Source organism: Centrocercus urophasianus, unplaced genomic scaffold (assembly GCF_019232065.1).
Source record: "Centrocercus urophasianus isolate 14NV4802_14NV808 unplaced genomic scaffold, USGS_Curo_1.0 seq_35, whole genome shotgun sequence".
NCBI lineage: Eukaryota > Metazoa > Chordata > Aves > Galliformes > Phasianidae > Centrocercus > Centrocercus urophasianus.
The window spans coordinates 1,144,178-1,171,222 of record NW_024884922.1 but is presented as its reverse complement, the minus strand read 5'-3'; the positions used below and the strand labels follow the sequence as shown (position 1 = coordinate 1,171,222).

General features: G+C 37.7%; 1 protein-coding gene across 3 annotated transcripts in view; it reads right to left on the bottom strand.

Moving 5' to 3' along the window:
* The window catches only part of KIAA1328 (KIAA1328 ortholog), a 180,182-nt gene that overhangs the window by 142,214 nt on the left and 10,923 nt on the right, over window positions 1-27,045 (bottom strand). For all 3 annotated transcript variants that reach the window (XM_042831185.1, XM_042831186.1, XM_042831187.1), the window contains 2 exons: window positions 24,635-24,729; window positions 15,639-15,754 (listed from right to left, as the gene is read on the bottom strand). In XM_042831185.1, coding sequence (XP_042687119.1) covers window positions 15,639-15,754; window positions 24,635-24,729 — 211 coding nt within the window. The remainder of the gene's footprint in view (window positions 1-15,638; window positions 15,755-24,634; window positions 24,730-27,045) is intronic.

Here is a 27,045-nt window from a genome sequence, read left to right as displayed (position 1 = left end):
TGAAGAGGACATTAGATATAATCTCATATATTCTTCAAAAGCATTCATAAAACTGCTGGCAAATATTCTAATCTTCCATAAGCCTCCAGATTTCACAAACCCATTAAAATAAAATTCTTGACACTGACAGAAAAAGTAAGTAAAAGAATACCTCAAGCAATATGCTGTTACAAAGAGAAAGGAAGACAATGAATCCTCATGTGTTACAGTTCACAAACACAATTTAGATTGCTCTTGAGCCCAACAAATTTACTGGAGACAAAATGCCACTGTTTGACCATGCTCACAACAATTTTATGTCAAAAATGAACTGCAGTGCAAAAGTTACCCAAATTTTATCTACTTCTGAGAAGAAACAGAAAATGACTCCTTCCATAAGATATAAATTGCAGAACTTTCCTATGTACTCTACGAAATATTAGCTAAAAACCTATTTCAGCATCAACAAAGAGTGAAACAGATATGTCACTGAAAAAAGGTTACAAATCAATCCGAAAAGGGATAGCTGAAGTCAAAGATTAGACCCAACTAAACACCCAAAGACAGCATTTAGCAACTCTGAATTAATATTCAATTTTCCTGCATTTTTTTTCCAGAATGGCTTCAGCCACACATTTATTTTCTCAGTGGAAAAAAAAAACAATGAGACAAATATGTGACTTCCTGGACTCACTGTATGAAAAATTGATGCAGACTTTAATCCCAAACTTCTGACTAGCTTATTGTGGTATTTAAGAAAGAAAACTCATGATGTCAGGGATCCTGACTTTATTGCAGGCGTAACATTTCAGACACCTGACACTACACAGCTAATGCAGATTCAGCTAGATGATGTTTTTTTCTCTCCAAATTTAAACCATTCACAACAGCATGATGCTCTAGAAAAACTACCAAAAGAATGTCTGCAATGGTGTTCCACACCTCCCCTACCTGATAAGAAACTAAGGCTGAAGAGGATTCCTAAATAAGAAAAAAAGATAGATACCTTTGCAACGGTTGAAGTCTAAAGGCTCATTTAAACTCATACACAATTTATCTGCTCCTTAAAAAACATGGGGGCAATGCTTTCCCCGTTTTCCACCACCTTCTCATAAGTAATCTGTTATTTAAAAGCACCAAACCTTAATTGTAGCATACAAGTGCATTTAAAATTTAAGTTTGATTTTTGGGAACAACCTTTAATGACATAAAAGCCTTGCTATGTAGCTTTGCATGTACAAAGTTCACAAGGATGTCTTCCATATCTAACTAAGAAAACAAAACAGATACCAATTAACACGTAATACTGCTAATTCCTCTGATTTTTCAGTGATGCGATTCTTTTAAATGTTCTATGTTTAAGTTAGGTGTGATTAAGTCTTGGTTGGAAATTAAAAAGCATCAAACAAAACAAAACAAAACAAAAACAAAAAAAAAGAAGATCCATTGAAACACTGATCCTTCAAACGTAATATCCTGCAGAAAAGTAACGTGTGAATCAATACAGATTTTTCAGTGGGGAAGTATTAGTGGTAGGTGGACAGCTAGACTACATGATCTTGGAGGTCTTTTCCAACCTTGGTGATTCCATGGTTTTCACCACTTTACGAATGAAATATGAAAAGAAATATGCTCTGATGGCAGAGAAAGCCAGAAGGGTCCTGATGGTCCTACATGCCTGCATGTGAGCCAGGAGAATCTCTGGCACGTTCACCGTCCTGTCAGATCAACGTAATTCTATTGCAATGTATTCTATCCCTTGGGCTGTCCTGTGGCTGCTGCCAGAAAGAAAAAAAAGGAGTGTATTACACAACTTGAACTTGGCCAACATGTTCCATACAAACAGTTCATTACAATCATTTAAGGATTCATGAGCCATGCACAGATCCCAAGATCAGAGCCATGTACCAAAATGGCTCTCGGGGGAAACTAAGGAGCTTTCCAAGGTAACAAAAGGCATTCCACACCATCAGATGTAACACCATACAGCACCCTCCACAATCACATTGAAAGTTGATATTTCTTACTCCCTTAACTTCTGTCTGCAGATGACTAGAAAAATATTTCCAATTTCTTGTATTCATAGGAAAAAAATGATTTTGTAGATATACCGGTGAGTACAGCGAAGAGTTACAGTACAAGAGCATTAAATACAAGTACTTGCATTGAAACATAGCAGCGATACCTCACAGGAGATGTCTAGCTACCTGAAGTGAGAGCTGGACATTCTTAGATGTGTTCACTCTAATCTTATCCTGCGCTCCTATGATAAGACCAGCAACATCATTAAAAGGATCTAAGGATCTTCCCTCAATAGCTAACAGTATTTACAGCAAGAGAAAAGTTCTCCCTGAAGATAATGAAACATGAATAAATTCACAAAAACTTCTGAGCAATGTAACTGGAAGAGGTCATGTACCATGAAAGCTGTTAAGTGTTTTGTTCACATTTTTACATAATTACTAAAGTTCTACTCCCAGAAGTAACTACATAAAAGTAGCAGCCTCTTATTTCAGTATCCTGCTCACTTAAACTTGCCCATTATTTTGACCTCACATTTTCCATTTTTTTCCTTTTTACCATTCCTTTAACTGCTGTGGAACATGAGCCCTTCCATTCCTCTTTTTGAGGCACCGTAAGCAGTTTAAAAGTGTCATAGCTTTTACAAGATTTACTAAATGCCCAAACTGCGCTCAAAAATTCATGTGGTGGACGTCTGATGACAGCAAGGTGTCACTTTACTGCCAAATTCCAAGCTGACTTTGCAAAACTACTAAGTGGGGAAAACAATAATTTTACTAACAAGGATTTAAAATATGCAGAAGTCAAATGACAAACCTTCACAGTGGCATTTTCAGATTTTCAAACAGTAATACTAAGTACTTTCAATGGTAAGTATGTGGTTTCATTTATCAAAACATATGCCAATTTACCACAGACAGTATAGGGATAATAGGAAGCTTGGCTGACTGTACAACACTGAAAGACAAGATGCATTGCTGGATCAATCATATTTGAACCTTGCTAGATGTAGATGAATACAGAAGCAATAGTCTTGCCTGGCAATTAAATTTAAACATAATCATCATCTGGCAGGCTTCAAATCATAGTGTGGGATGCCGTCATAGCATGCCGACAGTTCCCTTGCTGCACCTGCTTTGGCACCGGGCTAGATGCAGTCTCCGTGAAAAACACTAGACTTTGATTATCTGGTTCCTTCAGCCAGAAAGGTATGAGAAAGTTTTGATAGCCACAATTGTTTCATTCTATTTTATTCTCGATGCTTGGGATATATGTCCTTCAGCTGGCTCATTTTTAAATCACTTCAGTACTTAAACTGTCACACTTGATGCATAATCTGACACCTCAATGTCATAGTTTGAATATTTCAGCTCTGTTACTTTTAATTCTGTACCAGTTAATCATATTTTATTTAAAGGTAAAATGTTAATCTTCTGATGTTAAAAATCATCATACTTTACCCTTTTATGGTTACATATTAAAATATGGATATCTGACAATTAACTAGAGTCTTCCTTTCAGGATTCAAATGAGAAGTTCACAAGAGGTCACTTCAGAATCTGTGCAGTACAACAGTCTACTCTGTGTGACAGAGGTGCTCTCTTTAAATTCCTCTATACTCTGCAGATGAAGTTAGCACACTTCACCAGCTGTTACTTTGCTTTGGTAGATAGTATTTCAGTGCTGATTAAAAGGCTTACCAGAAAGCACTCCCAATCATTTGCTATAAACTGGTTCTTTGCTCTGTTTCAAGCTCAAAATTGTAATAGAGATATACTTCAAACATACAGTGGTTCTCTCTGAAATAACATAAATGGATTTTTTGTTGTTGTTGACATTTTAATATTACTACTTCTCTTGATTTGAAATAGAGCTGTAATGTTGAGATTCACACAGCCCCGTTATGAGGTCTTAGACTGCAAGCATTTCCCAGTAGGGATTTTTGTCTCTATACTTGTCTGCAAAGCAACTAGCAAATTGTTAATCATCTATAATTAAAGACACCATAAGCCCAGAACCCATCAGAGTATATCTCCAGTGCTCTCACGTGGTCCTTTATGCATAAAATATGCCTTTTCGTTTCAGCCCAAACCCCTTTTGCTTGTGAGTGCCTTCTTCAAGCCTTCTTCATGGGGATGTCATAGAAGAGAGGCATGTTTTGTTTTTTGTTTTTTTAATATATAATATAGAATAAAAGTAACAAATCTAAGTCTTATGCTCAGCTCAAACATTTTAATTAAAGATTTCCAGAGACTTACCACATTTGCACTGTTCAAAGCCAGGGGTATCCATAAAACACCATAAACGAGCATGCATACATTTAACCTTTCACGTCATAGAAAGGCCAGCAAGCAGCACCCCAAATCTTTTAACACATATATAGGAGAGAAAAGAGTCACCCAGTGTCACATACTGTAAGTCACTAAAAGCGTGGCACTGAGCTTGAAATTCACTGGGTTTCCATTCTTATTTAATCAGGTCATGATTGGTTCTTATGCAACATCATACACATCTTCATATTTAATCTTTCCTGTGACAACCACAGACTGCATGCAGCACTTATCTGCCCTAACTTTGTTATATTACTTAAAACAGTAAGAAAGTAATCTTAAGATAAAACTCAAACAGAACACGTTGTGAAGTATTCATTTCATTTTTTAAATGAAAGAAAAGCAGTGTGGTTTTGCTGACGGTAGCACTTTGGTTCTTTTACTCAGTTATTTCCTCATACAAAACTGCAATTATCAGCACTCTCTCTTAGGTTACTGATGCTCTGCTTCCACTGTTAACTCCATGCCAAGTATCAAATCTTTTCTGATACACATACACATAAGGAGTACAATACAATACTGATCATGCAATAACCATTTAGGGAGCAGCTCATATACCTCTACCCATCTGCAGAATTATAAAAACCAGGAAAAGCTATTTTAAATGTAAAACTAACAACAATGTAGAATTTCAAGTACATTTCTGCAGACAAGTACCAAGTCACCAGACTCAGCAAAACATCTTTTTAGAAAAAATAAACAGCTGCGAAGTTGAAACTTTTCCCTTCCCAACCCTTCTGTACAGTGATGGCCTACTTCCAGGAAGGCCAGGCCATGGACTACCGCCTAGTTCAGCATCTCGCTGCACAAGGCTCCGTGCCTTAGGCACGAGGCAATCTCAAGGTTACAATTCTTTAGTTTCCCACAACCACTGCTATGAATCTTACAAGACTCTTGCTCTTCCATGGAAAAGATTGTTCCCTACCTTTCATAAACAGGGTATCCACTACAACACTCAGAAGTGACTAGCAGGGGTAAGAGCCAAGTTTCATTTCTTATGGATTATTTAGAATGAAACAAACTATATCTAAAAAGTGCAGATATGCTTTTTTTATTTCTTTTGCAGTTCAGAGGAGGGGGGAGGGAAAAGCATCTCTGATTTGTATATTAAAGCGCAAGCATCTGTCCTACTGATGATATTCTAGGGAAGCACATTAGCATAAAATTTAACGATGTCAAATAAGTGGATGTGAAATAGGGACTGCGTAAAGACACTATTTCCAAGCCTGACAGAAACATCACTGTTTAGAAATGCAAATGAAACCATTATGTTCAATAATTATATGAAAATATGAACAGTTCAGCATGTTTTCCAGCCCTGATGGCGGTTAATGGGATGTACGCTTATGTAAATAACCACTATTAAAGCTAATGCTGAAAAAAACTAATAAATTCATACTAAAGCAACTGATTTAGTACGCTTTTAAACCCCAGCAGTGCTCACTTATTAGAAAGGAGTGCATTCTTATGTTTAGAACTCATTACTGTTACAAGTCACTGCAACTCCATCAATTACCATGCATTAATGAAAATGGGACACATACAAAAAAAATTATTGCCTCTCAGCAGTTTTCTTTAAAGACAAAATATAGAGGTATTACCATCATGGGGCCTTGAGGGGAACTTATCAGCAACATAATCTTTATTACTACAACTGTACTCCCTGTGCTATAACCCTGGGGTATTCTTGTCCCAAGAAAGGGCTAACCTTTATATAAAACTGGTGACATATATGCAATGAAAGTGGCCATACAGCCCTCAGTAAAAACTTTCCATTATTACAATTAAAAATATTTTTAAATAAACATATACACACTAGTATGTGAACATGAAAAGATAGATATGAAATGAAAAAGCACAATTCTTGAAACCACAACGAGGAGGTATAATACAAACAGGTTCATGAATAAAGGGTACAGACAGAAGTGCCCTAAGAAGCTCTCGTATCTTGAGAAATTCCATTCAGTTTCACACTTACACTTTTAATGACCTCCTAGAGAGCCAGAGAATTAAGATTTCAAAGATACTATTCATTACTCTTTGGAGGTTTGCTACAATTCCTCAGCATTATTTGAAAGATTCTTAGCTTTGGTTAAACATTACATTTGATGCTGGAAACAAAATCAACACAAAGCTGTTACAGGAATGAATCCCTCCAAATATTAAAAGCTGAGATTTATTGACTGTCTTTAACTCTGCAACTAGCCCACTATCATTATCCAAGCGGTTTCTGAAAATGAGATATTAATGCAACATCTACCGGATCCTAACAAGTTTAGCAAAGCTGAAAATGCTTTCATATTAGTTTGCATTGACTGGCAGCTTGAAATTAAGGATGGGTTTGAAAACTGTACTGTGGACAGAGAACTGATGTTAAACACTGGAGGCTAAATAGAGGAGATTCACACAGGACAGCTCAGCAGCTAGACAACTTTAATCCAAGGTGGCATTTTGCTACAGAAAATCACAACACAGACTCTCAGCTCCAAAAGCATTGTCAGTAACTATGCAATCCCACAACAACAGGAAGACAGAAATCATTCAAATTTTCATTGTGCATGAACACCAAGAAAATTAATTTAGATCAACAGTCAGTGGAGTAGCCAACATTAAATTAATGCTGTATTTAAGTGCTGTGTACTCCCCACAGCATACACAAAAGAAGTATTGCCCCAGTCAGAAAAAAAGCCAGGCTTAAACCAGGTACCAAAACTAGACTTCCAGAGACAGTTGTTGACAGCATTCAACAGCAAACAGTCACATGATGATAGTCCCCATGACAAACATCTGGGGATGGAAAGGAAGGTAGAGCATGGTAGAAGAAAATACACAAAGCTATGTAATTGCTTTCACTGAATCTCTGCTGAAAGAGAGATATGAACTGTTTTGCTATCTAGACAATTAAAACTATTTCATGAGCGAAGGCCACTCTAAGGTTAAAAACAGTAAGACAAATTTGCTACTGATTAATAATAAAGTCATTCATTTTGTTCCTCAAATCTAAAGTAATTACAAGCCAGAGTATGGCAAATGGATTTAGCAGAAGCCATTACATCAGAAGAATCCTTTAAAGAAGAACAGTAATTTAAAAGACTAAACTGAATAATGAACTCTCCTGAACAACAATTATTATGAGATTGATTTATTGAAAGTGTATTTAATCATGCAAGAAATGTTTAAACTTTCCTAAATAGTTCAGGGAGACAGAGAAACCAATAGCAGAGTCAGCCCAACGTCCTCATTATAGTTGAGAAGCTGAAGCAGATGGAGAATTCATTTAGTTTGGAAGGATAAAGTACATCAATTTCTCTGAATCCACATTTCTAGTCAATTTGTTACAGTACCAGCTTCAACAATTAATGATCTCATTTTCCCATTTATGCCTCCTTTTAAGAGAACTCAGTCTTTGTTTCCAAATGAGCCCAAATGTCATAAAAGAAAATACAAGTCAAAAAAAAAAAAAAAAATCACTTTGAAAGCTCGCATACGTAAAGATCAACATTTCAGCAGCAGCCACAAGAGTAGGGTCAAAATTTAACCTAGTCAGTTAGGATGCCTGAAAGGAAGATGTGCTTCACACTTGGTATACTGGATGATTTCTACAGGGAAATACCTTCTTCATGACCTACCTCCAGCATTTTTGTTAAGGAAACTGATGCTGATGTATGAGATTGCTATGGCTGATTGCCATGGCTGAAGCTACAATTCTAATGACAGGTTTCCCTTGTTAAGTTCAAATAGGTGCAACTCGTAGAACTGAGTCAGAAGGTCACCTGGTCCACCTCCCCATACACATGGGACACCTACAGCTCGACTAAGTGCTCAGAGCCCCTCTGGCCTGATCCTGAATGTCTTCATTGATGGGGCACCCATTACCTCTCTGGGCACACTGTTCAGTGCTTCAACACCCTTAGCACAAAAAAGCCTTTTCTCGGTGTCATCTGCAAACCCCCTGAGGGTGCACTCAATCCCTCTGCTGATGTGACTGATTACAGTATTAAAGGGCATCAGTCCAAGCACTAACCCCTGATGGACACCTGTTGTCACTTATCTCCATCTGGACATTGAGACCTTGACCACCATTTCTGAGTACAGTCTTGTAACCAGTTCTTCGAACAGTCCACTCACCAAATTTATATCTTTCCAATTTGGAGGGTAGGATGTTGTGGGAAACCATGTCAAAGGCCATACTGAAGTTCATTTGGACATCTTCCCTTGTCCATTGATGCAGTTATGCCATCATAAAAAGTAACAATGTTGGACAGGCAGGAGCACTTCAGCCTTCTTGTCCACTGATACAAGCATGAATGTATAATCCTCTGTGGGAGGTACATCTTCTTGGAATTTCCTTTTCTGGTTCACGTGCCTGTAGAAGCCCTTTTGTTCTTCTCTGCACCCCTTGTCAAGTTCAGTTCATTGGGCCTTGGCCTTCCTGACCTACAGAGCCTAGCAACCTCCCAAGCACCATCCTCCCAAGGTGCCTGTCCCCACTTCTACTTATCATCATACCCAGTTATGAGATTCAAACTCTACAGTACAGATAACATCAAGCTTTCACTCAAGATACAATTCGTCCTCTTGAAATGGAAGTCTGGTTTACTGTGAAGTATATTCCTACTAGACACTACCAACAGAGTATAATTCAAGCTCTTTAGCCAGCAAGACTGCAACTCAGAAACACCAAGACTGAGATGTGAGAATGCTGCTACCCCTCAACATTTACCCCACTGGGACTCCAAATTTCCACATTAGAGCTGCCAGATGGGAATCTCTCTTAAATTAACCACAGAAAGAATAATGTCATTCCATGCTTTCCAGTATAAATTGCAAAACTAGCAGCTCTGCTTCTTTTATCCCACATCTGTAGTTCTGTACTGACAATACTATTTCACAGGCAACAAGCCAATATTCAAGCTTGTATTCAAAAAACGCTGATGTTGATTGTTTAGATGCTGCCTGTCAATTCTGGACAATTTCATAATATGGACAATGTGGTTAGCTTGTGCTCAAAGGTGCTAGCTGGAAAAAAAAATAGAAAGTTGAGCTCTAAATGAATCTCCAGTCATTGATCCATTTGAACACTCAACATTACAATACATTTCACCTTGTTTTAAAGTTCATGAAAAATTCAAAATATCTTATTTACCCAATAGTCCTTGACTGATTATTTTACATTTGAGAAGTTCTTAAATACATACATTATTTAGCCAATACTGCCATTACAGAATAGCATATAAATATTCAGGGACTTTTTAATATGTTCAGCTTTTATTCAATGGACTGTAATGGTTGCTTAGAAACATTTACTAGCAGGAGATCTACAATAATAGTAAAGGAAACACCTTCAAAGAGTGAAGTGCTTGGATAAAATGGAAGAAAATTATAAATCGCTAATTTTTCATTCCACTCACATGCCTTCAAGCAAATTATGATACACAAAATGACATATAGGATATGTCCACATATGATAAACAGAAAAGGATGCATTTTGAACTCTAAGCTGACTTGAGAAACAGAAGAAAAAGGATAACTGTAATTCAAATCCCTCAATTTGTACCTTGTGATTATTAAGCATACAAAACAACAGCAAAACCAAAAATCAGAATTAGACTTAGCCAGAGTTAAGCAGTAAAACTGTTACTGAGTTTTAAATAAGCAGCCTGACTTCCAAAAGCACTCAGCACAAGCTTCCTGTAACTGAAAAGGCGTTCACACAAACTTTCTTCTTGCTAAAAACTAAAAACTTTAGTTTTTTTCAGTAGAGGGATCTACCTGCCATTTTTACATGCTTAACCATACTGTTAATCTCCATATCCTATTTCTACATGACACTGTGTGCTGCCTTTGTGAGTTCAAAACAACTGCCTTTTTTCAAAGGACAGCACTGGGTAGTCACAAACACGTGTCTGGTTCAGACAGGAGCACAAGCAGCAGGACAGAAGCACCACACATGCAACAAAACAAAGCACGCTGCCAAAGGCTTTCTGTGCCATACCTATCATTTCACTTCATTGGTTGTGATGACAATACTGGTGGGTCAGAGTGAAAAAGAAAACAGAATGGAAAAAAGCCTATTTATTTCCACACTGTCAGAAAAGCAAATGCAACATAATAGAGAGGAAAGCAGAACACAGAAGTCAGGTAAATTCTATAGTCTCACCTTTGCTTCCCTTTCATTTTTTTCTTTGGCATTAATCAAGTCAGTAATTTTATTTTTTCCCTAAAAAAATAACAGTAATTCCACATTAACACAAAAAAGATAAAATATGAGGAAATATGGAAGTATCACTAATTTACCAGTGTACGTGAGAGTAACACAATGAGCACTGCTATGGAAAAACTGAAATCACTTTATTAAAGAGTCCAGACAATGTTTATAAGAAGCTCATTACTCTTCCAGCAAATTAATATTTTTTCTCACCATCAGTATCAGAAAATTAACTGTTTTAGATGAATCAATATTCTTGCTAACTGCATGCAAAATCAAGAAATTAAATAGTCTTATGTAGTTACAACAAAAAGGAGATATGCAAACAGTCCGTGATCATGTTTAGACTAACCAATTAAATCATGTAGGATTTACGTTATGAGCTCATCTGCGTCTTCAAATCAACAGATCATGTTCTGTTTGAAAATAATTCCACCAAAAAGCTTAAGAAATCCAGGTACATTCTAAATATAAACCAAACAAGTAATTACTAGGGTTGATTCTTTTCTCTCCAAAATGATTATTCTGGCAAGCAAATAGTCTTTTTTCTTTCCTTTCACAATAATATTCACAGAAATGTTAAGGCTGCTTTTGGTTCTGCATTTATCAACATCACATGTACATGCACAACATCAAACGTAGATTTAAAAAAAAAAATCCTTAATAGTGATAACAAGTAAAGCTAGAGACCATAACATAATTTCTTTGGGCTTTGAAATAACAGTAGCATTTGCTTCTTAATAATCTCTTTTTTTTTTTTTCCAAAACATCTATCATGACAGTATTGGGGCATCTTACAAAAGATAATTCCCCATTTCTTATATTAACTCGTATTTGGGATCTAAATTAATAATGGGTTCTTGAAAATATGCCAGAAAAAAAGTCAGAAGCTTTTCTCTTAACAGCCCCCAGCATAAGTAGAAGGGATAACACATACAGCCTATGAGCACATGGCATGCTGCTTCTCATTTATTCTGAAAATACAAATGAAACTTAACAGAATTTCAAAGGACATTTAAGTTGCAAGTCTAACCTGCCAAAGAAAATGGTAGAATTCAGGTTGTTCGTATGTATCCAACATGATCTGGTGATACAGAAGCAAGAAACAAATATTTAACATGAACGTATGGGAAGACACAGAGGCTAGTGAACTTCTTCACATTAGCTTACTCCAGAATTCTGTTTCAAAGCTTAGTGTGTGCTATAATATACTGAACAGACACAATCCTCTTTAGTTGTGCCGTCTCATAATCATCTGACAAATTCCAGGTCCTCCATTCTGGCTCTTCTTTAAGTCTGATTCCTCAAACCAAACGCTTCTAAACTCAGACACAAGCTTCATTTCCTTCACATAATTCATGGCCAGATTAACCTTCTTTTCCAAATCTTTCCCTCAGCCATGTTCTAGCACTCATTTCCCAGTTTTCCACTCTAATTCCTGCTTAATCTTTCCTATCAGAAAAAAGATTCACTTTTCCACCATTTTGAGATACAAGTATCTTACCTCTGCCTGCCCCAACTTCCTTTTTTTTTCCCTTTTTTTGCCACCTTTCATCCAAAACACACTCCTTTTCCCTAGTTTGACCTCAAACTCTTTGACCTCTCTACACTATCTCCTCCACAAGTTATTCTTATCTTTTGACTTGTCTCTCCTTTCACATCTCCAGATGCAGATGGGATGAAGTTAGTTCCAAGTCTGGAAGGATATACTACAGTCTTGAGTCAGAGATGCAGCAGTCCACAAGAACAGGAACGTTTAGACTGTGCAGATGACCTATGATTGACGCACTGAAAGAGCCAGAGCACATGTTATGGGGCTCTACCAGAGTCTAAATGTTTGGCCCAACTGGGTAGATTTTAATAAGAACATCAGAAGATGTAATCGCAGAATTTATACCTTACACCACTATGGGCACCAGAACTTTTTAGAAATAAGCCTACAAGAGTTTATACAATGTAAAATAGGTTTAGATGTTGTGCTAAGAAACATGGTTTAGTGGGGAAACGTTGGTGGTAGGTGGACAGTTGGAGTAGAAGATATTGGAGGTCTTTTCCAATCTCAATGATACTACAATCCACTTTTATTTTTGGAACTCACTCAAACAGCTTATGTCAAGGTTTTTTTCTGCTTTTGCTTTTGTTTTTGTTGTTTTTTTTTCAATATAAAAAGAAATTGTGCACACTTTTTTGAAGTGGACATACCATGTGAAAATCTAAGTCAAAATAGCTTTTGACCAAACTATCACACACCACAGGCCTAAAGATAGCATTTTAGGAAAAAGAAATAGACTAGCAGACTAGATGACTATTTGAAACACCTCATTTTTATTTTTTTTTAAACTGTAATAAGCCTTTGGCAACCTTAACAAACAGCCAGCCTACTGAAGATCACTGAATGCTCACAAGGGTTGTGTTCCCTTTGGGGGAAGCGCTAGTAAGGACTGCTCAAATTTCCAAGTTTCAACCACAGTAGAAGTAGACAGTTCATTTGAACAGAAACTAAACTTGCATGCAAGCTTCCTTGCCCTACTCAGTCATTACTGGCCAAAGCAAATGTAAATTTAGACTTCAGATAGATACTATCCCTCTTTCAGTTCTGTGACATTACTTAAAAGTCCTGTTGTGAGACCGCTGCAGAATGCCCTCACCCCTCCAAGCTTTCATTATAGCTCATCAACAATAAATTTGAATAGACGGGTTCACAAGCCTCTGAACAACAGCAACAAACATATGAACAACAACAAAATGAGAAAATTCTGCTGTTAACGTAAGGAGTTCAAGCACACAAAGCATATCCTTTCTGCAAGATCCTTTTTAAGAAAGAAAAAAAAAAGACATCTCCCTGGAAAAGCACACACTCCCCATGCTATTCAAATTCAACCTCTACCAAGCTGAAATTACATTTCACAGGATAGCTGTAACCATTATATCAGAAGCACTGATTTATTATTGTAGGATCATTTTAAATACTGGGCTAGATAAAGTAATTTTATAGAAAATAAATTGGCTGGGGGAAGGGGGAAAAGCACGTAAAATTGATTTTACTAGACTTGGAGGTTTTTCCTTATGCTATTATATTTCTTACTTACAAGTGAACTCTGTAAATTTCAGAAGAATTTCAAGTTGCTGTACTTAAAAATAGCCAGAATCTATATTCCACTTTGGCAAATATTTCTTAGCAATCCTCATCTTACAACAAGCATTCAGAGGTCAGATGACAAGCAAGTATTCTAACAGTTAAAATTACGTTGTTTTAAATTATAACCTTGTTTTATATTTCTAGTCTTTATAGAGTTTTATGAAGTATAAAATTGCAGGCATTAACCTTCTGCCATGACTACTTGAATTCCTGTAAGGTATTCAAACTTGTGCAGTCATTTTCTAACAAGAAAAAAAAACCACAAAACAATGAAACAAAGCAAAAAAAGCAAGGATGGCTACTTCCCAATAATCAAGTAAACCTCAGATGAATTAGTGAAATTTTTATGTGCCTAAATTATATAAATACATATTGAATATATCCATTGGGAATGTAACATCCCACCCTCGTTCATGCACTGAATGAATCCACAAGATGTCATACAGTAAAAAATATTTACTTCAGTGTAATCAATGTGAAAGAGTTGTAGTCATATCTAATGGCTCTTAAATACATCAGATTTAATATTTTCCAGGAACTGTTCCATGCCCAGCCAAGCTTGTAAATGTGCATATTATTTATTATAAACAACAAAACAACAAAACAACTTTTTTCTATCAGTATTAGTGCCACTAAGCTGCAAGGGATCTGCTGCATTATCAACAGCAGTCCCCTGCTGTCAAAAACAACAAATTACAAGAATTTCTTTCATAAGCCAATCAAGTTCCAACAAAAAAAAAGCACCTTCTCTCTTCCCTCCCTCCAAACATTTCAGTGTTTTACTGTAAAATACAATTCCTCACAATTTCAAGAATCCTCCACCAACTTCACGCTTAAGCTGTGGACTGTTTGTCTCCAGTTATTTCTGTTCTATTCGGCTGCGGTTGGACTTGATGATCCTTGAGGTCCCTTCCAACCTGAGTAATTCTATGACCCTGTCACTGGCCTATTGCTTGAAGAGTCCCTTTTGTCTCAGCGTTTTCTCTTCCTCTATTCACTTCACCACTAAGTCAGCCTAGTTCTATACGGCCAGCCACTATCCATAAGCACACATGCACACTAGTCCCTTCTCAGAAAATAGGTTCTGCAAACCTCCATAATCCTAACAAGCCTTTCTCCATAACTTTTCTAATTCCATTTCTTTCTACAGCAAGGGGTGACTCAGAACTGAAAATAGCTCTGCACGCTAAGTTCCATCAGTGCTTTTTACAATAGTATTAGTAGTCTCCCTACTTACACAGCTGCTGATGAATTACATGCTATTTGCTTTTACTGCAGTTGCAGAACTCTCTTCTATATCCCGCTGTAGTCAATTGCTGCCTTCTGAGGAATTAAGCAACAAAGCCTCAATATCAAAGATTTGGAGAGATACGAACATGAGTATTTTGTAAAGATGTGTAGAAAAGCTATGATTCCTTGCAAGATCATTTTGCATTTGGTATTTCAGGACTGGGACTAAGTATATGCAGTTTAACAAAAATGGAAGTCACAGTCTGCATTAAAAAAAAATCAGCTAAACCTACATTAATAGAAAATGTCCAAGCTGGCTAAACCCTGGAGTACAAATATACAGGTTTAAATGCCTTCAATTTAAGTTACCTTTCACAGGATGCAGAGAGCACCAGAGTAGTGCAAGATATATTTTAGACCTCAATTACAACAACCTAACAGGATTAAAAGAAAAAACATCTCTAACCATATTTTAATGCACAAATTCCTTATTGTCATTTCTAGTTGACAAATATCTATTTCATAGCAAAACAACATCATAGGAACAGCTGGATGGCAGTTTTAAGCTCAAATGAACCAGCATCACATGCTGACAAGTCATCTCTCTGATTGCTTTTGAATGGCAGCACATGCAGATTTATTCTCTGCCATAAATTAGAACAATTATTTCTCCATAGTTCACTTTTTATTTCAGACAGTGAGCCCTTTCATACTTTTTTTTAAAGGATATCTTCCCTTTCCTTGATGATAAGCTCATTCTGTTCCTCTAGCTGTCTGATCTTCTTCTCAAATGACTCCTGTTCAGCTTTCAGCCGCTCTTCTGTCACCTCCTTCTCTTCACTCACCCTGAAAAGAATTTGAGAGAAATAAAATATATTCCCATAAACACAGTGCCCAACTTCTAGATCCTTTGCTTAAATAAATGCATCCTCCCCAGCCACATAAAGCTCCATTTCTCATAATGTTTACTCTATCATATTACACTGAAAGTTGCATAAAGATTCCCAAGAAATTATTTGAGACAGTGGTCTCAACAGAGCGCATGCACATTAATGGGAAGCACAGAACTACAAAGTAAGGCTCTGAACCCACAGTGAGGTCTGAGCAGACTGATTTTCTGCAGCTGTAATGAAGACACATTGGGATCCATATAAGCCTAGGGCATGTAGACAGAAAATTCAAATGGGTGAGCTTAGCTACTGAGACAGAAAGGAAATTGAAAAATCTCTTTTCTTTCTTAATCTATAAACTAATTCTTCTTTCACATTTACTAGTCAAATATAAGTTCAAGAAAGGAACATTTTTCTTGTTAGTTTTTCTCCAAATGAAACAGCTTGCCTTCTTCTGTGGATCTTAAAATATCAAGCCACCGGAGTAAATTCTCCCTTCTGCCTGGGCCATGGCACCCTGTATATTGCTGCCCAGTGTAAATAATTAGATCTAGATTAAAAGATTATAATGTGAGAAATTTTTACTATGATCATTTATTCTGCATCTCAAGGGGAGATGTAAAAACAGTTGTTCTGTTATCACGTAGACAAAATGACCATTCCATATTGATGATTCTGTGACTATGTTAAAAACATGGCTAAATATAGATACAAACACACATAAAAGCCATTCAGGGTCTGAGCCACCATTTGTCATCATCTTTCCCTTCTTAAGACAACGCAGAATTATTCTGGTCTTCCAACAGAAAAGCCATAAATACTACAATTAGGTCACCCCTCCAGGGTGAGCTACAAGCAGGCAACATTCCCAAACTCTAAGCTCAACCTACAGCCTTTCCCACAGCATCTCTAACAGACTACATGAATTCATAAATTATTAATAATACCAAAACTTGCACCTTTTCTCTACAAACCTAGAGGCTGAAAAATAACATACAGAATATATCAAATTCCATAAATTAGGACAGTTTGATAGCTTGGAACGAGCCGTTAAGCATAAAGTTTCTAGGTTAAAAAAGACATGGATTTAGCATCAAAATATTCCATTATTCATGTGCCCAAGGCCTTATTTACAACCCTATGCCCTAACACTCCAAGGCTCCCTTCTCTCCCTCAAAGACTTAACAGGGGTTTGTACACATCAGATAATAAATAATGAAGAGAAACAGCTATATTAACTCTGCATCCATCTCATCCATATGCTCCTGTAATGTGAGCAGGCAACAAGTTTTTGAGAGTGGTCAACCATAAATCCTTGCTCCCCAACAGTCACAGGAATGGTATATATGCCACAGGCTGCAGACCCAGGCTTTTCCATCTACCCAAACCAGTTTTTTTCCTCTGAATCAAGAGCAATCAGATAAAGAGTCTAGAGCATATGACCTATCTTCATGTGAACAGCAAAAGATATAAGCCTGTGTATTTTTTCCTAGAGTTAGGAGTAGTAGAGAATAGCGAATAAAAGATACCAATCAGAAAAAAACACAATGAAGGCAGCAATGGGCAGATAAATGAAATACATGAAGGAAACAAGAACAGAAAAAACAATTAGATGAGGAACAGTGGACAAATACTGTCTCCAGGACACCATACAAGGAAGGATGCTTGTTTACTAAGCAGAAGACAGATGCTGCATTAGAACATGGTTAAGAACAAATGAAGCTCTGGACAATGCTGGCAAGCAAGAGTGTGAAAATCAAACAATAACACATGAAAATGTGATGAAGAAAGAAAGAACTGTGCAGTAGTGTAACTGCTCTAAAACAGGCTTCATCCATTTCTAGATTCTGTGATTTGCTGCTTGTATCCGTCTGCATCACATTCACTTGCTCTGTTTGTATTTAACACAGATCACAGAAGGCTGACATGCTCACAGACACATGAATATACTGTGCCACATATCTTACGCAGTACATGACTGAGAACAGTAAGTGATCTTAGAAGAAACGTGGCAGTATGTGTTTATGTATCACAAAGCAGAAGACAGCTCATAAAGGGCAGGCAAGATATAGAAGACAGTTACTCACAGGAGGTGGCAAAAGAAAGTTAGAGAAAAGAAATACAAGAATGTCATCAGATTGTGCTGGATTTATGTCATATCCTATACATAGCTCAGAGAGATTTTTTTATATCCTTCTTTCTTTGCCTTCTGGCAGTAAAGAACAGAAGATTCTTAGCAAAACTATGAAGGAATTCACTGCTGCCAAACAGAAACATTTCAAGGCTCACAATGCTCCTAGAAAGAAATGTAACTTGTTTTTCCATGGTCAGAAAGCAACAGAGAAAGGAAGGCTGCTCTCCATCTACAAAGGGCACAACCACTCCACTGGGCAACATATTGATGTTCAGCTTGACTGTCATTGTTTGCAGGTGCAAATAAAGACTGACAACTGAATGTGAAGACGACATATCAGTAGAACTATTTCTGCTGTTAAATGTCTACAATATTTCTTTGTGTATAAATTTACAAACATAGAGAATGGTACCTGAGCAAGTTAAGACAAAGAAGACAAAACAAGAAGCACAGCCGCTGGAAGCCTCACTCATCAGTCACATACTTGTTGGGAGCATTTACCTTTTGGGAACATTTGCTTGAAACTAGTCTGCTACCAAGTTTTAAAAAAAAAAACAAAACATTTTGGTGACCACTCTTGCAAACCACAGGATTTAATTTTCAAGAAAAAAATGGCATCTGGAGTAGGCATGGTGACAGGAGGAAAAACACAGACCAAGGACCAAGATAAGTGCATCAGACAGAGCCCCACATACACGAACCACAGAATGCAATTGGATATTCCAAGTGAAAGATGTGCACCAAAAAGATGAAACAAATTTAATGCCAGACTCCATCACAACATGCCTCTGGCAGAAACAGGCAACAGTGACATTTAGTATCAGCACTGCAGGAAGACAGAATGGCAGCAGTTTTGTCTTAAGGGTACTGTTTGCAAATGTGATGCATTTTACTCAAGTGTCACAAGCAGTCTGTATAAATTTAAAAAATAACAAAAAAAAAAAAAAAAAAAAAACCTCCAACAATCCCATAATTGAAATTGGTGCACAATGGATACATTTTATTATATGCAGCTTGCAAAATAATACAAAACCTGATCTCACAGCATGAATTTATAGCTACAAATGACTTTTTAAGTACAAAAGGTAAGCGTGATTGGTGATGCAATAATTCTAGGCATGCTTTACCTATCAACGAGAAGTAATTTTCATACAAGCTTAGGGATATCTCATTTGCAGTCTCACTGCCTGACTAATTAAGAGGACTCCAGCAGAATATTGTCTCTTAAAGTAACACACGCACATACACATAAATAAAAAGATTGATACTGAAGTTATAGCCTGGTTACAATTTGCTAAATATGAGATAAATATAGGCAAACCCAGGAAAGAAGGCAGCTCAAGTGGTCAAATGCTGTGCCTTTCTAAAATGGACTTCCACATGCAAGCTGTCCTTCAAAGATTCTAAGTGCAGGAGGGACAACGCTTAAATCAGAGGTACATGCTACAAATACTTAGTTCTACTGTATTCCTTTGCAATGGTTTCCCGTTCTGTATTCAAATTAGCCTTCTGCTTTAATTCCACTTTCAGCTTTTTTAGAAAACTTCTGTTTTAGCAGGTCTATTTCATCTTAATGTCAGGTACAGAAGTCCACATAACGCAATGCTAGCGGACAAGATTTGTGTCCCAGACAGCCACCACTCTACAAAGAGTTTAGGAAGCCAGTGGCTTGGGAAGGATGAAGCATTTCTCTGTGAGGTACAAAGGGCTGTCTAAAAGCTGTTTATCTAGCTGCTAAGTGCAAGTCATTCTGGGGGTGCCATCAGTCTTTGCCAGAAAGACACTCATCTGATAGCAAAAAACTATATATAGTATCTCTGAAAAGGGCAGTCACTCCTGTTTTTGAGAATAAGGACATTATCTTTGTACCCAGGTTACTTTCATGAACTTGTTTGCAAAAACTACAGGGAATCAAACACAAAGGTTGAAAAGGCCTCCAAGATCATCTGGTCCCTCTACCCATCTACCACCAATATTGCCCACTAAGCTGTGCTCCTTAGTACCCTATCTCCAAATTTCTTGAACACCCCCAGGGATAACAATTCCATCATCTCACAAGGCAGCCTGTTCCAGTGTCTGACCACTCTTTCAGAAGGGATTTTTTTTTCTAACATCCAACTTGCATCCTTATCCTAAAACTTTAAATAAGATAAACTAAATAGTTAGACGCAAATTCTCAATACTAAAAGCCAAAACAAACAAACAAAAAAAAACTAACATGACCATTCTATGTCTTATAGTCAGTTCATTCAAAAGAAAGCTGTATGTGAGCTGTACTTTTAAATGTTAAAGGCAGAACTATGATGTGCATCATAGCAGGAGTCAGAAAGTCAAAATTCTGCAGCTATGTGTCAGGAGCAAGGTAAACACTTCCAAGTGTTTACATACATTTTCTCCACAAACTAAGTTAAGATCATTTTCATTCAGCTAAATGCTGAGACCTCTCAAAATCTGCCTATAGCTTTTAAAATGTATGAAATCATTCTCAGTATGGTCTTTAGCAAGTCCTTAATCTCAACAGTCAACTGGATAGATCCCAAGACAGCTTGCACTCCCTCTTGGAAGAGGCTAATGTGTCCTGACACTGGCACACAGTATGATGGTAAGAACCTTTCAGTGTCTTCACTGTGTCACTACTCATTTCATTACATAAGCTGATGACTGCTTTAGGAGTAGCCTGCAGGAACAAAAGCTGAGATAAAGACTATTTTTTTTTTCTCTTAAAAGGATTCTGCTTGTAGGGAGAGTTAAAATTTGCTCTTACCATGTGCCTAATACTTTCATCACCATGCCAGCAGCATCTTGTTGAAAACAGGAAGGTACCATGCTGGTTGGCTTTGAAAATCATGGGAAATTCTTGAATGTGATCACCCATTTACTCACAGAGCTCCTCAGCGTTCATGGGCATGACTCTGCAAATCTACAATATTATAAGGCCAAGTTGAAGACGTTGCACTTGGATCAGAGCAATCCCAGATATGAGTGGAAACTGGGAGAACTCATTGAGAGCAGCCCCATGGAGAAAGACTTGCAGATTCTGGTGCACAAAAAGCTGGATGTGAGCCAGCAGTCTGTATATGCAGCCTGGAAGGCCAGCTGTGTCCTGGGCTGCATCAACAGAGGGACTGCCAGCAGGGTGAGGAAGGTTACTCTCCCCCTACTTTGCCTTCATGAGAGCCCACCTGGAGCACTGCATCCAGGACGTGGGGCCCCCAGCACAATAGTTTAGATGGTCTGATACTGATAGGACAAGGGGAAATTGCTTTAATCTAAATGAGGGGAGATTTACATTAGATGTTAGGGAAGAACTTTTTTTTACTCAGAGGATGGTGAGGCACTGGCATTGGCTGCCCAGAGAAGCTGTGGATGTCCCATCCCTGGAGGGGGTCAAGGTCATATTGGATGGCACTCTGGGCAGCCTGATCAGAAGGTGACAGCTGTGCCCACAGCAAAGGGTTGTAACTGGATGGTCTTTAAGGTCACTTACAACTCAAGACATTCCATAATTCTGCAATATTCCAGTTTTCTAAGTTTGCATCCAGTTTGCATTTCTCTTTTCACTTTAGGAGGGAAGATAAACTTGATATGTTCAAAGGAAAAATAATGGTTAGATTATCACAGAGCAAAACCTAAGATTATTCTAAACAAGAAAGAAGGATTAGAAAGGAGACAGCTGTGTCCTTCCATTCGACACTGTCTCAAAATTCAATTTCATCAAGTCTCTAACAGCTAACGTGATGTCAACCACTGGATTCCCAACAAGAGAGTATAAGTCAAGCAGAGTAACTCAGTTTTTCAAAGGAAAGTATAATAACAATAATTATTAGGTGTGGCCAGCAGGGAGAAGGAAGTAATTGTCCCCCTCTGCTCAGCTCTTGTGAGGCCCCATCTGCAGCACTGCGTCCAGGCCTCAGGCCCCCAGCACAAGAAAGATGCAGAGCTGTTGGAGCAGGTCCAGAGGAGGGCACTAAGATGATGAGAGGGCTGGAGCACCTCTCCTGTGAGGAAAGGTTGAGGGAACTGCGATTGCTTAGCTTGAAAAAGAGAAGGCTCTGGGGAGACCTCATTCTAGCCTTCCAGTCCTTGAAGGGAGCATATAAACAGGAGGGGGAAAGGCTGTTTATGAGGCTGGATAGTGATGGGACAAGGGGGAATGGTTTTAAACTGAGACAGGGGAGGTTTAGGTTAGATATCAGGAGGAAGATTTTCACACAGAGGATGGTAACACACTGGAAGAGGTTGCCAAGGAGGTTGTGGATGCTCCATCCCTGGAGGCATTCAAGGCCAGGCTGGATGTGGCTCTGGGCAGCCTGGTCTGGTGGCTGGTGACCCTGCATATAGCAGGGGAGTTGAAACAACATGATAATTGTGGTCCTATTGAACCCAGATCATCCTATGATTCTGCGGTAATATAGGCAGCAACACAATTTACTCGCACCAAGACAAAGTCTCACACTTCAGCATATAAGCTGATGCATTTTCTCAGTGTTCAAAAGTGCAATGGGAATGAGAGTTGGAGGAAAAGAAGGGAAAATAGGAAAAGTACATCAGCTTTCCTTCAGCAGCTGCAGAAGTCAGGTGAATAACACTACTCTGAACTGCTAAAGCAAGATGTGGTTGAAATCCAAGCACCAGACATTAATCATATTTTGCCACTGGTTTCTATGCAGACAGAATTTTGTCACTGCACATCTGCCTTCATGCGGAGAGTTGCTGACCAGCATATCTGCCTTCATGCAGGCAGTTGTTGACCAATCTTTTTCTTCCATCATCCTGCAATAACCATGCAGCAATCAGTTTCAACCACCATTACTCTAATTCACAAACAGCATCAAAATAAGAATGTTTAATTACAGCTCTGGTCAAGTGAGATCTTTATTCTTCCAGTTATTTAGTACAGGACAGTCTTCCCAGAAAATTTTAAGCATTCTGCTGATTCCTTTTCTTCCTTAAAACAGCAGTGAATGTTCTGTCTGTAAGAAGCTCTCCATCATTGCACAACTCAAGATGAAAATTATGGAGAGTTTGTAAAAAGTGACGAGGTGAGCGGAATTAAAGTTCAACATCCCTATTACTCTGCAAAGGACTTTTAATTACATCCAATAAAAATATGATTAGGTTTAAAAATAAAAGAGAACTAAGTATAAAATAATAGTGTTCCACTAATTTTACTTTTCAAAATTAATGTTGCTGCACCTTCTATTTTTCTTCGAAGAAATGTCAGGCAGAAATATCAAGCTGTCCTTGGGGAAAAATCATAGCATCTGAGATTTAAGAAGAATCCCATACTCAAATGAGTTAGTGTACAAGTATTCACTAGGGAGCAGTGTATTACGAGGAACAATGAAGTAAAAGACTTTTTTAAATATTAGAATATATCTCTATATATCAACAGTGGCAACAGTGTCCGAATAGCTCCAACATCTGACAATTTGTAACCAGGCTTCCTAGCAATCTACTCATTTTGACAGCCTTAACTAGACATTTTCTAACACATGAGGTAGGATAAAATAGCATTGCAAGCATGAAGAACTTCAGAAATTACTGAAATATTGTATAGCAAGGAATCCTACATGGGCACAAATTATTAGTGGGCAAAATGATCTTGTGGATGAGGACAATCAGAGAGAAAATACTCTTAGCTGCACCAGAGACTTATTGCATGACCTTGAACAAGTAACTTAATTTCTCTGCCCAAGTTTTCCTTTATGAAAAGAAAAAGGACAGTAATGCTTGCCAATTACTGCACATATAAAATTTATGATGAAAAGTATTTCATTAATACTGAGAACTTGCACACTGTTCTAGCAAAATTTTGCAGCTAAGCTCTGAGAGTGGACACTATCAGCCCAGAGGACTTAAGATGGTCTCATGAAGTTTTCTCCTCTGGTATCGTAATACAGCCTGCCACAGTTCCACGTGTTCCTCAGTTTTTATAGACATCATGCAAGAAGCAGATTCCCAGAGATTCTAAAGCATAAGGGACAGAGAAGAAGAAAAACAACCCTTCTCTCCCACTCAAATTTATCTTTGACATCATTTGTCTCCATAAATGCAACAAGTACAGGAATGAAAATCAAAAACTTCTCACTCAAGCTGAGAAAATTCCATCACTACAGCTTCTCTTTTCACAGAATTAGGAGAACATGAAGAAATTAAAGTAGAATTTTGCCAAATTAAGTTGGCAAAATAAGCTAAAACCACAGCGGATTCTATTGCTCTACACATGCAAACATGAGTACATACAGATTAGCATTTTTTAGTCACAGGATCAGCAATCCATCTGTAAGGTACAGTTCCTTACACATGTTTATTCCTGACAAATAAGCATTACAGAATTTCATATCAGTGACATTCTTACTTCCAGAAGACAATATTTATAAGCATAAACCTACATAACATGTACTTTTTAAAGTACAGGTTAAACACAGCAAACAAAATTCTAGTCCTGTGACTGTATTTATATGGATGAACTACTGCAGGTCACAAAACTTTGGCTTCTGCTTTCATTATGTTTAGGATATTTTGGGCTGAAACAGGGAAAAACTGATCAGGCTGCTTCACTATTCATACCTCCTCTAGGAATAAAAATTACTTTATGCAAATATTCAGTTCCATAATGCAGTTCTACATTACTTGATGTTAATTAGAAGAATGACTCTCCTTAACCATAATGCATTTTCAGGTGATGCTTATTCTCACCTGGCAAGTTCTTTAATTAAGTTTGCAATGCGTCTCTTGTCCTCAGGACATAAATCCTTTAAAGAAGCACTCTTCATTCCTCCTTCATTAGTGACCTGAAAATTGAAAGCCACATTTTAGAAAGTACTCTTAAAAGAGAACAAGTATTTCATAAGACATTAAAAGCATTTCTGGACCTAGTAATTAGAAGCTGAAGATAGACAAATTCCAACTGGAAATAGTGTGCATACTTTCATCTGTAAGTACAGTTCAGTGGAGCAAATTACCAAAATTGTGGAGAATTCTGAGAGACTTGAAACTTGTAAAATGCAGGATACTTTCTTCAACACTAAACATGTTGAGTAAAGTTTCAAGACTGATAGTATTCACTGATCTAGATTAGATAAAATGCAATAGATTCTCATGACTTAGAAATCTAGTGCAGCAATATTCAAACCCAGATTCAAACTTTATTTTATTGGAATCCTGAAATGCAGAGTAAGAAAAAAACATTAGGATTTAGCAACTGTCAGCAAAGCAAACAAAACAGTAAAAAATGTGTGCAATATATTGTTAATGTAAGTACATATTTCATACAATCTTCTAATGCATCAAAAAGTACACAGCCCTTTGTAAGTCACCATCATTTGTTTCTAATTATTTATATGCTACCTTCTCAACTTACCATTCCTTCTCAGAAGAAATCTTTAGCGTATTCCAGTACTTCAGTTCTTTTAATGCATTCATTTATTACTGTTAAAAACTGCAGCATTTGTTATCAATGTCCACCAGAGGGCATATTGCTCTACATCTGTGCAATAATCCTTTGCAGTGCCTAGCTACTGCTATTACTACCTACTTCGGGAGTTTCCCAGTGGGAAAAAAATCTTTAGTCAAAATTGTTTTTATTCTCCAGAAACTTCAGTCAGTTCTCCACTGCTAGCAATAAGCACAAAATAAGAAGCCCAAGATGACAGCAGTAATAATAGCTGTGCTGTTGTGCCCAAGATTTTGGCGAGTTTAAATATTTCCACTTAGTCTTACTTGTTTATTTTCAGTCCAACAAACCTTTTTTACAAACCTGAGCACATGCAGTGCTCAACATGAGATACAGAAGGCTACCAAATGCTTTGCAGCTTGGCCAAGTTAGCATAATACAGCACAGAAGAACCTCTGAACATAGAAAAGCAAACACTAGACTTATCTCCCCTCATTAGCAGTAATAGCAGCTGACCTACACATAACAGAGAGGAAGTGCCCCTTTCCACTCTTAGCTAATTGCTTCTTGAACAGTGGTTTAAAACAAAGGACTATACAGCTTTCCAAAGAGGTGATGATTTTACAGTCTTGTTATATTCACCTGACCCTGCGAGTACGCTCTCATTTTAACTTCAAGATAGTTTCCTTGAAAAAACAGTTTCACAAGACAAATTACATTTTGGTGCTTTTCAAGGGGATTCCGATTTCCTTCCCAAGCATATACCATTTACTATACACAAAGAAAGCCTTCAACACAACTGAATTTAAGTTAAACTAAACGTATAGTTAAAGGATGTTCATTTCCTATGTTGCAAATGTCTGAAAATTTTTATTTTCTTTTTAGTTGACTGCTGCTGGAATTTTTTTTTTTTTTCTAAAAAAAGTTCTTCTTCATTCAAAAAGTGTCATAAACTGGATTGCTTTAATAGATGAGATTTCAACAGAATGTCCACATACATATTTTCAGACAAACAAACAGAAGGAAAAGGAAAAATTGGAAAATTAGTCCATGCTTGTTAGTATCATCCATAGGTATAGATGGCAGACAAAAAATTCTTAAGGCAGGCTTGTATTGTAATACTTGTCATAGAATGGCTTATGTTAGAAGGGGCCTTAGAGCCCATCAAGTTCCAAACCCCTGCCATGGGCACAGCAGCCAACTATCAACCAGATCAGGCTGCCCAGGTCCCGAGATGGGGCATCCCACATTCTCTGGGTAACTTGTAATAGTGGCTCACCACCCTCTGAGTAAAGAATTCCTAAACAACTAACCTAAATTTCTCCTCTTTTGCTTAAGGCCATTCCTCTTTGTCCTATTGCTACCAGATCGTGTAACAAGTCAATCCCTCTCCAGCTTCTAAGCTCTCCTCAAGTACTGGAAGGCTGCAGTGAGGCTTTACTGGAGCCTCCTCTTCTCCAGGCTGAACAAGCTCCCTCAGCCTGCCTTCACAGGAGAGGTGCTCCCTCCAAGCACCTTCATGGCCCTCCTCTGGAGTCCTCCAACAGCTCTCATCACTCCTGGGCAGGGGACCCAGACCTGGACGCAGTACTCCAGATAGGGCCTTAAAGTAGCAGAGTAGAGAGGGACAATCACTTTCCAGCCCTGCTGGCTTCACTTCTCAAAATGAAACTGTGGAATTAAGCACAGCATCAGCTCTGCCACAATCATAAAA